The 13,613-nt window shown below is 43.7% G+C and overlaps 1 protein-coding gene across 1 annotated transcript in view; it reads left to right on the top strand.

Moving 5' to 3' along the window:
* The window catches only part of LOC138743488 (fibroblast growth factor 18-like), a 73,678-nt gene extending 67,616 nt beyond the window's left edge, over positions 1–6,062 (top strand). Inside the window, exons 4-5 of the mRNA XM_069898948.1 lie at positions 1,222–1,328; positions 5,164–6,062. Coding sequence (XP_069755049.1) covers positions 1,222–1,328; positions 5,164–5,430 — 374 coding nt within the window. The 3' untranslated portion in view covers positions 5,431–6,062. The remainder of the gene's footprint in view (positions 1–1,221; positions 1,329–5,163) is intronic.
* The last annotated feature ends 7,551 nt before the right edge of the window (positions 6,063–13,613 follow it).

Raw genomic sequence — 13,613 nt, 5'->3', positions numbered from 1 at the left:
GAAACCAAGGTAGTGTACAATGGACGAGGTGTACAGGCGAAGTTTGCACAAACACTGACAAGGACACCTGATGGCATGTGGGTACACCTGCAGTAGCTCTGCTGACATGCAGGCACACAGGTGCAGTTCGTCATCAGGTACGCAGGATCAGTGAACCTGTTGTGTGTCTGTTCACTGAAGCCTTGTGCCTGTTCACAGGTACTCTGGTATTTATTGCTGGACAGTACAGTGAGATATTCAGTCATCTGGCGGACATGACATGACACAGTGAGCCTTTTGGTATAAGCATACGTGGACTTGGTGACTGTTGGTACATCGTTAATGTGTATTCTCATAAAGACTATTTCTATATATGTTCACTGACACAATGAATAGACATGGAATCATTTTGGTGCACATCTATTTTAGTGATTCACTTGTATATGCACACTGAAATAGGTGTATCATCACACAAAAGGTCTGTGTGTGTGCATGTGTGTATGTGAATGTGTGTTTGTGTGCGTGTGTCTGTGTGTGTGTGCCCTGTGCTGAGGAGCCTAGTCCAGTCCTGGATCTTCCTGCCATCAAACAGAGCATGTGGCAGCTGAGGAGCAGCGATTATTGCACATGTAAAATAAACCATGCCTTGTCTGTTTCCACCCATCAGTGGGAGCTGGATACTTGCGATCCTGACGGACCTCTTTACTGACCAAGGGGCAGCACAACAGAGTAGTGAGGGTCCTAGTGACCCTCCTTGACCCTGACACCAGGTGATCTATCCCTGTGACTCCACCCCATGTTCCTGTTTCATCCCATATCCAGTGACGTGTGGGTGCTTGATTTAATTGATGGCTATAGATGGACCCTTTTATGTAGGGAAATACATTTTGGAAAGTACTGTATACAGAGGAGTCAGATTGATGGGAGTCGGCATCTGTAGTGTACAAGTACTGAGGCAGCACATTTATATCTAGACTGATACAGTGAGCCGGATTTTGCTCATTAATATTGGTACACCATGAGGCATAAGGCTTCGGTGAACAGGCACACAACAGATTTACTGATCCCATGTAACTGATGACCAACACCCTCACTACACCTGTGTGCCTGCATGTTAGCAGAGCTACTGCTCTGTGTTTTGGAGAATCACTGTTTTACCTAGTTGTATGTGTACAGTCAGATGATAATAAACTTCAACTTGAAATCTCAATCCTTAATGATTCTCTCTTCTTACTTTCCAAGCCCAGCTCCTAGTGGAAACGGACACATTTGGCAGCCAAGTGAGGATCAAGGGCAAGGAATCTGAGCATTACCTGTGCATGAACAAGAAAGGGAAGCTGGTGGGCAAGGTAAGCACACCTCAGAAAGCCACAGGTGGCACCTTCTCTTCATGGCCCTCTCTCCCAGATCCATCTATTCCCTCCACTATGGACCTCAGCAGCCATTCGGGTTGAGGAGAGGTTTCCTTTCCATTCCATAATCAGCTGCAAGGGTCCAAGGATGGGTCTGTGAAACATCAAGCAGTGGTCTGAGCTCCATTGTGCCGACCTTGTCTGTATCTATTGTGCAGACAGCTTGTCAGTGAACAAGGGTGTGAGGCGCAGGAAGGGAACCAGAGATGTGGGGTTTAGATTAATTGATAAGGAGGTGGCTCGATGCTGGCAGTCATTCTTGATCTTTCTATACCATCAACAGTTGCCTCCTCTCTCCCCTTTTCTCTCTCTGTCTCTCTCCCCCTTCTCTTTCTCTTTTTATACATCTCTTTTATTCTCCTTCCTTCTCCTCTCTCTCTCCTTTCTATCCTCTCTTGTACCCTGTCTCATTATCTCTCCAACTTTCTCACCCTCTCTTCTTCCCTCTCTCACTCCCTTCTCTTTCTGACAACTTTCTCTCTGATTCTCCCTTTCTCACCTCTCATTCCTCTTTCTCCTCTCCTGTCTGTCTTCTCCAACTTTCTCTCCTCTCTGTCTTTCCCTCTCTCCCCTTTCTTTCTCTTACTCTCCCTCTTTTTCTCCCTCTCATTCCTCTCTGCCTGCTCCTCCTCCACCTTTGGCCCCTTCTCCCCTCTACTTTTCTTTCATCTTTCTCTCTCCCTCCCTCACCTTCTTTCTCTCTCCCTCTCCTCTCCCCTCCTGCTCTCCCCTCCCCTCTCTCCCTCTTTCTTCTACCCCCTTTCCCATCTCTGTCCCCTATTCCTTTCCCATCTCACTCTCTCCCTCTCTCTCTTCCCCCCTCTCCCTTTCTCACCCCTCTCTCACTTTCCCTCTCTTTCCCCCTCTACCCCCTCCCCTATCCTCCCCCCTCTCTCCCCCTCTGTCCCCTTCACTTTACTCTCCCCCACCTCTCTCTTTGACTGCCTCCTTTTCAATGCTCTTATCCTCATTATTTTTTACATATGGTCAAAGTTTCAAAGAAAGTGGAACTCGAGACAATATAAATGCAGTCAGGCCCCTGGTTGCCGAGTGATGGAGCCTGATGCAGTGTTGTCCTAGAGTGATGGAAGAGAACAAGTTCTCTCATTCCAGCTTCATGACAATGTGCTGAAAGAGAGGGGAAGCTTTGCCATTACAAAGTTGATGTCATAGCTGCAGCCTATCCCAAGTTTCCCAATCCTTCGGAAGTCAATGTTATACTGGCAATTCAGCAGCCAATTGTGGCCATGTGTGTAATCGGCAAGTAATCATTTATTGTGTAATATTTAATGGCCAGAACATCAGGAAAACTGATGCCACAGGTGGCACCTTCTCTTCATGGCCCTCTCTCCCAGATCCGTCTATTCCCTCCACTATGGACCTCAGCAGCCACTCGGGTTGAGGAGAGGTTTCCTTTCCATTCCATAATCAGCTGCAAGGGTCCAAGGATGGGTCTGTGAAACATCATGCAGTGGTCTGAGCTCCGTTGTGCCGACCTTGTCTGTATCTATTGTGCAGACAGCTTGTCAGTGAACAAGGGTGTGAGGCGCAGGAAGGGAACCAGAGATGTGGGGTTTAGATTAATTGATAAGGAGGTGGCTCGATGCTGGCAGTAAGAAAGATGCTGTCAAGCTGGGGAGGGCGTTGAGAAGATTTACGACGATATTGCCAGGAACCGTGGGCCTGAGCTGCAGGGAGAGGTTGAGCAGACTGGGACTTTATTCCTTGGAGCGCAGGAGCATGGGGGTGATCTCAGAGGGGTGTACAAAATCACGAGAGGAATAGATTGGGTGAACACACAGAGACTTTTGCCTGGAGTTGGGGAATCAGTAACCAGAGGATAAAGATTTAAGGTGAAGGGGTGGGGAAGAGATTTAACTGGAACCTGAAGAGTAACATTTTATGGAATGGATGTGGTTGAAGCAGGTACTAATGCAACTTTTAACAAACCTTTAGACCAGTGGTTCTCAACTTTTGTTGTTCCACTCACAGACCACTTTAAGTAATCCCTTACTAACCACAGAGCACCTATGGCATTCTATGTGTTGTGATGTGTTGTCAGACATCCAGTTATCTGACCACCACTACTGGCCAAGGTACACCATCAAACCTCAGGCCACGGTGGTGCCCAGGTAACTGGATGTCTGATATCCAGCTGTGCACATCACAACAGCTGTTTGGGATAGATCTTGACAGGAGTCTTGTATCCTATCCCGCAAATTCTTTGCACAGCCTGGGAGATGACTCCCTTGTGGTTCAATTTGTTCCCCTTGCTACTCTTAGAGTCATAGAGTCCCACAGCATGGGAATGGGCCCACAAGCCCAGCTTGACTGCGCCGAACAACATATCCTCCTGCTCTAGTCCCACTTGCCTGTATTAGGCCTACTCCCTCCAACCTCCCTCCCATCCATGTCATTAACCGAATGTTTCTTATAGAAAGCTATTATACCTACCTGCACCACTTTGTCTTGTAGCAGGGTCCATGTGCCCACCACCCTCTGAGTGAAGAAATGTTCCTTCAGGTTCCTTCTTACCTTATAGTTATGCCCTCCTGTCTTAGATTCTCCAATGTCAAAAAAGAGACTCATTATTCACCTTATCTATACCCCACATGATTTTACAGACTTCAGTAAGATCGTGCCGCTCACCCCCCCCCCCCCCCCACCCTCCACACCTCAACGTCCTAAACTCTAAGGAAAACAGCCTAGTTTTTCCAAACTAGACTGTTTTTCCCAATCTCTGGCAGAAACTTCAGAAACCTGTACCCTTTTCCAAATTTATAATATCCTTTCTACAGCCAGGTGACCAAATCTGCACACAATATTCCAAGTGTGGCCTTAGCAATGCCTTGTCGAACTTCAACACGACATCCTCACATTTGTATTCAATGCCCTGATCAATGAAGATAAGCGTCCCAAACACTTACTCCATCTGTGCTGCCATCTTTAAAGTGCGATATACCTGCACCCCTCAGCCCCTCTGGTCTAGAGCATTTTTTTGGGACTTACTCTGTTAATCACCACCCTGGTTTAATTTATTTGAATACAGCACCCCACACATCTCCATTGAACTGTATTTGTTGTTCCTTAACCCAATTCCTCATCTGATCTAGATCCTGTTGTAAACCTTTTCCACTATCCACTGTAGCACATCTTTCCATGTCATTAGCAAACTTGCATGATGAGTGTTTCATTCTTCTTTAAGGTGGTTCCAGATAAAGGGAAAGAGTGGATGTGAGCTAGTTAGGGAATATGGGGTGGCTGAGTGAAGAGATAAGGGCCGAATGGGGGGGGGTTATGGTGTTGTGTGAGGGAATATGGGCCTCTGAGAGGAGATATGGGGCTATGTGAGGGGATATGGGGCTGAGTGAGGAGATATGGGGCTGAATGAGGAGATATGGGGCTGTGTGAGGAGCTATGGGGCTGTGTGAGGAGATATGGGGCTGTGTGAGAAGATATGGGGCTGGAAAGAGATATGGGGCTGTGAGGTGATATGGGGTTGTGTGAGGAGATATGGGGCTGTGTGAGGAGATATGGGGCTGTGTGAGGAGATATGGGGCTGTGTGAGGAGATATGGGGCTGTGAGGTGTTATGGGGCTGAGTGAGGGGATATAGGGCTGAGTGAGGGATATGGTGTGTGTGAGGGGATATGGGAGTGTGTGATGAGATGTAAGGCTGAGTAAGGATGGGGTGGAAGAGTGAATGGGCAAACGGTCATTGCAACAGAACGTGAACCACTAACACCCACCTTTCATTTCTCTGCTTGGTCCAGCTCGGAGGGAGAAGCAAGGAGTGTGTTTTCATCGAGATTGTGCTGGAGAACAACTACACAGCCCTGATGTCTGCCAAGTATGCTGGTTGGTATGTGGGCTTCACCAAGAAGGGGAGGCCCAGGAAAGGACCAAAAACCCAGCAAAATCAGCAAGAGGTGCACTTCATGAAACGATATCCCAAGACCCAGGGAGAGACCCAGGCCCCGTTTAAATTCACTACGGTCAATAAAAGAACTAAACGAATACGGCCTTCAAACTCCAGTTAGAACACCTCACCACCCTAAACTGTCCCAGAGCATTATTTTTGCATCACTATTTTTAATAAAGAAAAAGAAACCAAAGGAAGAAGATCTATTTTTGTAATCTTGCGACAGGTTTGGGGACAGAAGAGTTCCCACCTGACTGTTCCAACTCTTGTAATGTAATCAGCCTGTTCTTATTTAACGGAAAGCTGTCGATTTGAAAGTTCAACTTGAACATAATGTGCATAAATGGAGCACGAGGTGGAGACGAGAAAATCTGGTCCACAGGGCAGTCCCAACCTCTCGAGAGCTTGGCACTTTCGGCAAGGAAGATGGCAACGAAGTTAGGAAGGTGGATGGATCTACACCTGAGGCTTGTGAAGGAGAGGTATGGTCTTCTGACCAGAAGGAAGGAAATGGAATGAATGAGAATTACTCCTGCATCTCAAAACGCTTCTCAAGGCAACCAAACTATTTCCCCCCCCCCTCCAAAAGTGTGACTGTGACTTGACTTTTGTTCTGGACAGTGCTACTGTATGCTGCTACACATCAGACAACCCTCTTTCTGTTAAAGCTACATTATGAGCAACTATTTATTTCATCTCCATGTATGATACAGGTCCCTTGAAGCAAGCTGTACAGCTCAGTGATTAAATGCGAGAACATATTTAAAAAAAAATTGCTTTTGAGTCTTGCAAATCTTCTGTTCTTTCCAAATGATCGCAGGGCTCAGACTCAGCAGTGGGTCATTGCTGTTTCCTTGTTCTCACAGCAATCTGGTCCTCCTCCGCTCTATCTAAGTTACCCAGCCATTGCTTGCTATGTGGTTTCATAGAATCAGCGAGCCATATGGTGCAAAACCAGGCCCTTCAGCCCATCGCATTCTTGCTAACCGTATGCTTACCTACACCAACTCTTTTTGGGTCTCTCCACTCCTTTCTTATCCCGGATAGAGTGGGGATGAAGAAGGTATTTCCAGTAGTGGGACAGTCAAGGAATGCAGGGCATAGCCTCAGAATAAAAGAACAGATTTGGAGAATGGGTAAAGAAATGGTAGATGGAATGCAAGGTCCATCAAAATTCCTAAAGTACCTTCCATTTACTCTTTATATCACAGAGTCATAGATCAGACAGCATGGAAGCAGGAGCTCTCTGCCCAACTTGCCCACACCGACCAAAATGTTCCAAGCACACAAGAACCACCTCCCTGTGTTTGGCCATATCCCTCTAAACTCATCCTCCTCATGTGCCCATCCAAATGTTTCTTAAACATTGTAAAAGTACCTGCCTCAACCGCCTCCTCCGACAGCCCATTCCATACAACCTCTGTAAAAAAAGTTACCTCTTAGGTCCCTGTTAATTCTCTTCCACTTCACCTCAAACCTTGCAGAATTTGACTTTTTTTGTGGATCCTTCAAAAGCATTAAGTCAGGGAGATATTCAGCAGGAGAGAGAAATCCAGCAAGGAAACAATGATTTTTGGACACCTTCTCTGGGATGTCCATCAGATCCCCATCCATGTCAATCTCATTTACAATCATGTAAGTCTGTAGCCTTCAATTCCTCTGCCATTCAAGTGATTGTTTAAGGGTTGTGAGTGTTCTTACCTGCAAAACATTCTCAGGCTGTGTGTTCCAGAGTTTCACAACTCTTTGGGTGAAAAGGCACTTCTTCAGATCCATTCTAAATGTCCCATCCCTTCCTGTAAACCTATCCCCTCTGGGCTTATGCACCTCTGCTGAAAGGAAAGTTTCTTATTATCTCCCCTTTCTAAGCTCCTCAAGATCTTCTGCACCCCAACCAGCCCCCACCCCTCCCTTCAGCTCCTTTTCCTCCAAGGGAAATAAACCTGACCTCAGGAACTCCTCTTCCTCTCTCCAGTGTAATCATCCACTTCCTAGAGTGTGGCGAGCAAAACTTCCCACAGTACGTCAGCTGTGACCGAACCAGTGTTTTATAAAGTTATATTATTATCTCCCTCTTATATTCTGTGTCCCGACTAATGAAAGTAAGTATCACATATACCTTGTTAACCACCCCTTCACCCCACTCCCCCATCCTTTTAATTGCACTTCTACCCATTTCTTCCTATTCCTGATGAAGGATTAAGGCCCAGGAAGTTGACTCTCCATTGCCTTCTGTGGATGCTGCCTGACCTACTGACTTCCTCCAGCACTTTGTGCCTTGCTCCAGTTTTTCTACCTCTGAAGTCTTTCATTTATCTCCTTATCTACCTTGTCTTGTTTATCAAGCTTCCTCTGTGCCTGAGTATTCCCCATAGTCCTACCATTCATTGTGCCTTTCCCAGCAAAGATGTTTCACCACGTTTTTAGATTCATAGTTTTTGACAGCACAGAAACAGGCCCTTCAGCCCAACTTGTCCATGCTGACCAATGTAGGATCAAATGTCATTCATTTGCCCATTCTACAGCCAAAGACAGCAGCTCTTCCCTGAGATCTGCAGGAATCCCCCAGCCTCAAGTGACACCTCCATCGTGCCACTTTCAATACCAGTGCAGGTCCCTCTGCTCTCCAACACACAATTAGTGAGATCTGTAAGGGTTAACTTCCTTTGATCAAGACGTGAAGGGCATCTCTCTGTTTTTTAATGATTCTAAAGGCCTCTTAACATCCATCTGGGTGGACAGTCTTGGCCTCCACTGAAAGATTGGTGTGAAGCACAGAACTCCCTCAGGATTGTACTGACAATGTCAACTCAGATCACCTAACCAAATGCCAGATATGGAATTTGAGCTCACTTTTACCAACCAGGAGATGAGAGTTCTCTCCCTGGCCTCTTTGTCTGAAACCAGCTGCAAGGAGAGATGAGATTTGGGCATCTGTGAGGGACCTATCTTTGCTGATACCTGCACAGCCGCTGGTATACAGGAATTTCTTTCTTTCTTTCTTTCTTTCTTTCTTTCTTTCTTTCTTTCTCTCTCTCTCTCCCTTTCCCTCTTCCCCCCACCCCCCAAGCCTCAAGTGATACCTTGATTTCTTTAAATAGTGCCAGAAATCCTGCCCTCCAATTGACGGCAGTTCATCCAATGATTTCTCCGCAGATGATTGTGGAGATTGGACCAAGAGATTGAGTGCTCTTTGAATTTTAATTGACCATCAGATGGCTTTGACAGATTAAATTAATCAACGGTGTTCTGAAATCAATAGGTGAACCACACTTGGATTTCCTCAAATTGATGAGTTAATCAGCCTGACATTGCCAAAACTATGAAACAATGATAAACTATTCACTGGGGGACAGCTTGTAATCCTACTCACACTGACCTACAGATAACCCTATAAGCTAATATACTAAGAGGTAAGGTTGTCTTAGAGGGGAGAAAAATGCTGATGCTTCTTCTTGGTAAAAGCTAGAGAAGGGTGAAAGATTAATTCTGCAAAGGGAATATTATGGAAAACTTTTTTCATGTAGTGGTGAGAGTGTGGAACGACCTGTCAGCTGAAGTGGTAAATGTGGGTTCAATTTGGATAGGTATGTGGATGGGAGGGGTATGGAGAGATATACCTAGGTGCAGGTCAATGAGACTAGGCAGAATAATAGTTTGGCTCAGACTAGATGGGCTGAATGGTCCATTTCTATGGTGTACTGTTCTATGGTTCTAACTCCAGATACCAGAGTCTTGAGCAAACAGTGAGAAGCTGGAGGGACTCAGTGGGTCAGGCAGCAACCGCAAAGAGAGATGGTTAGTCCACAGTTGGTGATGAGTTCTTTTTTGTGGAGACTAAAGTGGGGAGGGAAGATAACAATTTTAATAAGGGGAGGGAACTGTCACAAAGTGATAGGGTGGAGAAAGTGGGGGAAATGCAGGTAGAGGGAGAAACCACTGGAGAAGAAGGGAAAGGGGGGATAAATTACTTGCTCTTAGCTGATTGGACTCTGACAAACCCCCGATCTTGGCAAGCCTGAAGGAACCTCACCAACTACATAAAATAAGTAAGGAATGAAGTACTCCAGCTACACAGTTATGCATTTTATTGGAAAGGAAAGATTCATCAAAGCAATCAGTTTTAGAGAATGTGTTGAGGGAAGAGCTAGAGAACTACAGACTTTCACTGAGGGAACAACAGAAGAATTGAGGAGTCAGGAAATCTTTTAAAAATATTTTTATTGATAGTTAAAGTATAAATAATTGAACAGAAGTTAGGAAGGTGGATGGATCTACACCAGAAGAATGTGCAAGAAAATTAGAAAAGAAATTACAAATGTGATCATAATTAAATATTCCAGACCACATTCTTAACAATAAAATAAACCATAACAACAGAAAAAAGTGTTAGGATTTCGAAGCCCCTTTCTCTTAGCAAGGTTGAAGATCGACATGTATGAATCAGCTAACACCTTCTTGGAGAGGGGGAACACAGTGTCAGAATTCCAGAACAACACTAAATCTTCAGATTATGATAGTAGTCCATAAATGAGCCTTATGTCTGTGGGAATTTCTTTCTTCTACTTTTTAAAATATTTTTATTGATTTTAATAAAGTACTTATGCAAACATAAAAATAGTATAATTCAATAAATTGATATAAGCTGTTATACAAAATAAATAATAAAACATTCTGTATAACAATTACATACATAAATTGTAACTCACAACCATTATTCTTTTCTTTTTAAAATAATTTTAAACCTTATTTAAAGCATTAATGAATTATAATCTCAATTATACAATGTCCCAGATATATACAAGAAATATTCTTAAAATATAAAGTATATTCAAAACTCAAAAGCATATTCTTAATTGCTTATAGCCACAAAATAGCAAAACAACAAAAAAACAGGAAGACATAATATTGTTTAAGCCACTGTGCATGTGTAGGTGGGGTATTTTCTTTCCATTTTATCAAAATTGCTCGTCTGGGTATCAGCAAAGTAAAAGATCAAATTCAGCTCGGAGTGGAAGTCAGCAATGCATCATCCTCTTGAGATATTCCAAAAGGAGTAATTAAAGGGCAAGGTTCCAATTTTAAATTTTAAATCACTGCTAGTGTTTGAAAAACATCCTTCCAAAATGTTTCTAAGCTAGGGCAGGTCCAGAACATATGAACTAAAGAAGCATCACCTGTTTTACATTTATCACATAAAGGATTCCTATCAGAATAATAATGGGACAGTTTAACTTTAGACATATGTGCTCTGTGGACCTCTTTAAATTACAACAAACAATGCCATGAGCAAAAGGAAGTAGATTTAATCAAATTAAAAAATGGAATCTCAAACCTCACTGGAGAGCAAAAGGTTCAAATCCTGCTCCCAGGCATTCTTGATTTTAACTCACGAGGCTCGTCTAGGAAATCTTAATGGGCTCTCGGACAGTAGGGTGAGATAAAAATAAGCTTAGGTCTGGTCACGGAGAATCTTGTGGAGGTAGATGAGAATTAAAACAAGGTGGGCCCTGAGCTCAATATTTCCAGATTGAACTGAACATTTTCTTGCGCAAGCCTTTCCATTCAGTTGTGATAGTGACCACGTTCAAATCCATGGGAGGTTTCCAATGCCCTTTTGAGGAGCGTGTTCACCCTTTTAACTTCTTAAGTCTCAGATGAGTGAGCTAATGCTGATTGAGGAGACAAAGTCAGACTATTTCTCCCAAAGAGGGTTCCCAACCAGTCAGTATGGATGGATTTACACCAAATGAGGGTGCTCTCCTCTGATATACTACTGAATGAACAAGCCTCATTACAGGAAGGATAGGGAAGCTATGGTTAGGGTACAAAGGAGATTTACCAGGATGTTGCTTGGATTGGAGAGTGTCTTATGAGACAAGGTTAGCAGAACTAAGGTTTTTCTCTGCGGAGTGAAGAAGGATCTGAGTCGACTTAATAGAAGTCTACAAAATTCTGAAAGGCATAGATAGGGTGGACAGCCAGCACCTCTTTCCCCACGGTGAGAGTAATGAACACCAGAGGAAATCGTACAAAGTGAAGGGAGGAAAGTTTGGGGGAGGGGGTGCATCAAAGATAAGGTTTTTTTAAACAGAGAGTAGTGGGTGCCTGAAATGCATTTCCAAGGTTCATGATGGGGCTGGTACAATAGGGACATTGAAAAGACTCTGAGACAGGCACATGGATGAAAGTAAAATGGAGGGTTATGAGGTAGGGAAGGTTTAGTTTTTTGAGTAGGTTTGCACAACATTGTGGGCTGAAGGGCCTGTATTGTACTGAAATGTTTTATGTTCTATTAGTAGTTCATCTTAATGTCCAGTGCAAACTTACGAGTTTTCCTTTCTCCTCATCCTCAAATTATACATAGCCTAATAGCCTGAATATGCTATTAGAAACTAACCAGGTTCAGGCCTGGTCATTACTTGGAGGGAACACCAGGTGCTGTAGGTTTCTGTGAGGAATGCTGGTCCAGTGGTGACTCTCTGCCTTATGGTAGGGGCAAAAGTTAAAAATTTCATGTATGTTACATTCTAAATGTAGTATTATGTGACAACAATGGAACTTTTACCTTTTACATCAACATCTTTTGAAAGAGATAGCTAAAATCTCATTAATTTTTCAGATTCATTCCCCTCCCTCACCCACTTTTCAAGGTTCAAGTTGAAGCTTATTGTCACATGTAACAAGATGTAGTGAGAGAGATTGTTTTTCAAGTAGAAGTAGACATCTCGTGCATAGTACAAGTAAGACGCAGTGCAGAAGTGCTGTGTTATAGAGAGAGATCAGTTCGAAAGGAACAAAGGGAACATAATTTTGCTGTTGTCAAGTTCAATTCACGAGATGATAACGGCAAGAAAGGAACTATCTCTGAATCTGGAGATGTGTGAGCTCACACTCATGAATCTTCTTCCTACCGAAAGGAGGTGGAGAGATTACAGCCAGTTGGGATGGTAGCTGGGAAATATTAATGTTATTGACCCTCTGCAGTTTCATGTGGTCCTGGGCAGAACAGTTCCCCTCCCACACAGTGATGCACCTAACAGGATGCTTTCAAAACACTTTTCTCCACTTTACTGTTCTATCACAGGGCCTTTGACCTAAAACATTAACTGTTTCATTTTCCACAGACATGACCTGCCCTGTTGAATATTTTCAACATTTTATATTTTTATTGTTATTTTTCTCATTCGTTTTACAATAACACTTTCATCCATATTTCGCCTCTCACTTCCTGGCCACATTCTCTTGGAAGGTGACACATTTCTCAGATTACAACAGGATTGGGATGATCTGGAAGAGTGGGCCAAGAAGAGGCAAATGGAATTAACCCAGACAAGTGTGTGTTGCACTTTGGGAGGTTAAACCAGGGCAGATTTACATTGTGAATGATAGGGCTCTGGGGAGTGCTGTAGAATAGAATGACTTGGAACCACAGGTACATAGATCCATGAAAATGGCAATGCAGGTAGTCTGTGTGGTGAAGAAGGCATTAGGTGTACTCACCTTCATTGGATAGGGCATTGAGTACTGGAGCAGGAACATCATGTTACAACTATACAAGACATCAGTGAAAACATACTTTGTATTGTGTGCAGTTCTGGTTCTCAGCTACTGTATATGAAGACACCATTAAGCTGGAAAGGGTGTATAAAAGATTCATAAGAATGTTATTGGGAGAATAATACTGAGAATTATAAAGGGAGGCTAGATAGGTTGGGTCTTTTCCTCATGGAGGGTAGAGAACTGAAGGGCGAATTTATGGAGGTTCATAAAATCATGAAGGTCAGATGCTTTATCCCAGCATAGGTGGATCTAAAACTACAGATAGGGAAAGATTTCAAAGGTAGCTGAGGGAGGCTTTCTTCACTCGGATGAGGATGGGAATATGGAACAAGCTGTCAGAGGAAGTGGAAGAAGTGGGGACAATTGTAACATTTAAAAGGGATTTAGACAGCTACATAGATAGGAAAGGTTTAGAGGGCTATGGACTGAATGCTCCAAATTGGGCTAGCATTGTCAGAATGGACAAGTTGTGCCAAAGGCCCTGTTTCTGTGAAGTAGAACTGTATGACTCTATGAATTTGAATGGAAGAATAAATAGAAACGTAACTGTTAATGTGCTCAGTGCCTGCATGACTGACGTTATCCTACTGTAATCCTTTTAAGAGGTTGTCCCAATGAACTCCAGCCAGTTCTGGGTCTGAATCCAGCTGACAAATGGACACCATGTTGGCTTCGTCCTGGGTGGCATAGCTTCCTTTTGGACCAATGTAACAATCAACCAGTCAGGATGTACAAATT

This window comes from Narcine bancroftii, chromosome 9, assembly GCF_036971445.1.
Source record: "Narcine bancroftii isolate sNarBan1 chromosome 9, sNarBan1.hap1, whole genome shotgun sequence".
Classification (NCBI taxonomy): Eukaryota; Metazoa; Chordata; class Chondrichthyes; order Torpediniformes; family Narcinidae; genus Narcine; species Narcine bancroftii.
This window is presented reverse-complemented; position numbering and strand designations above follow the sequence as displayed.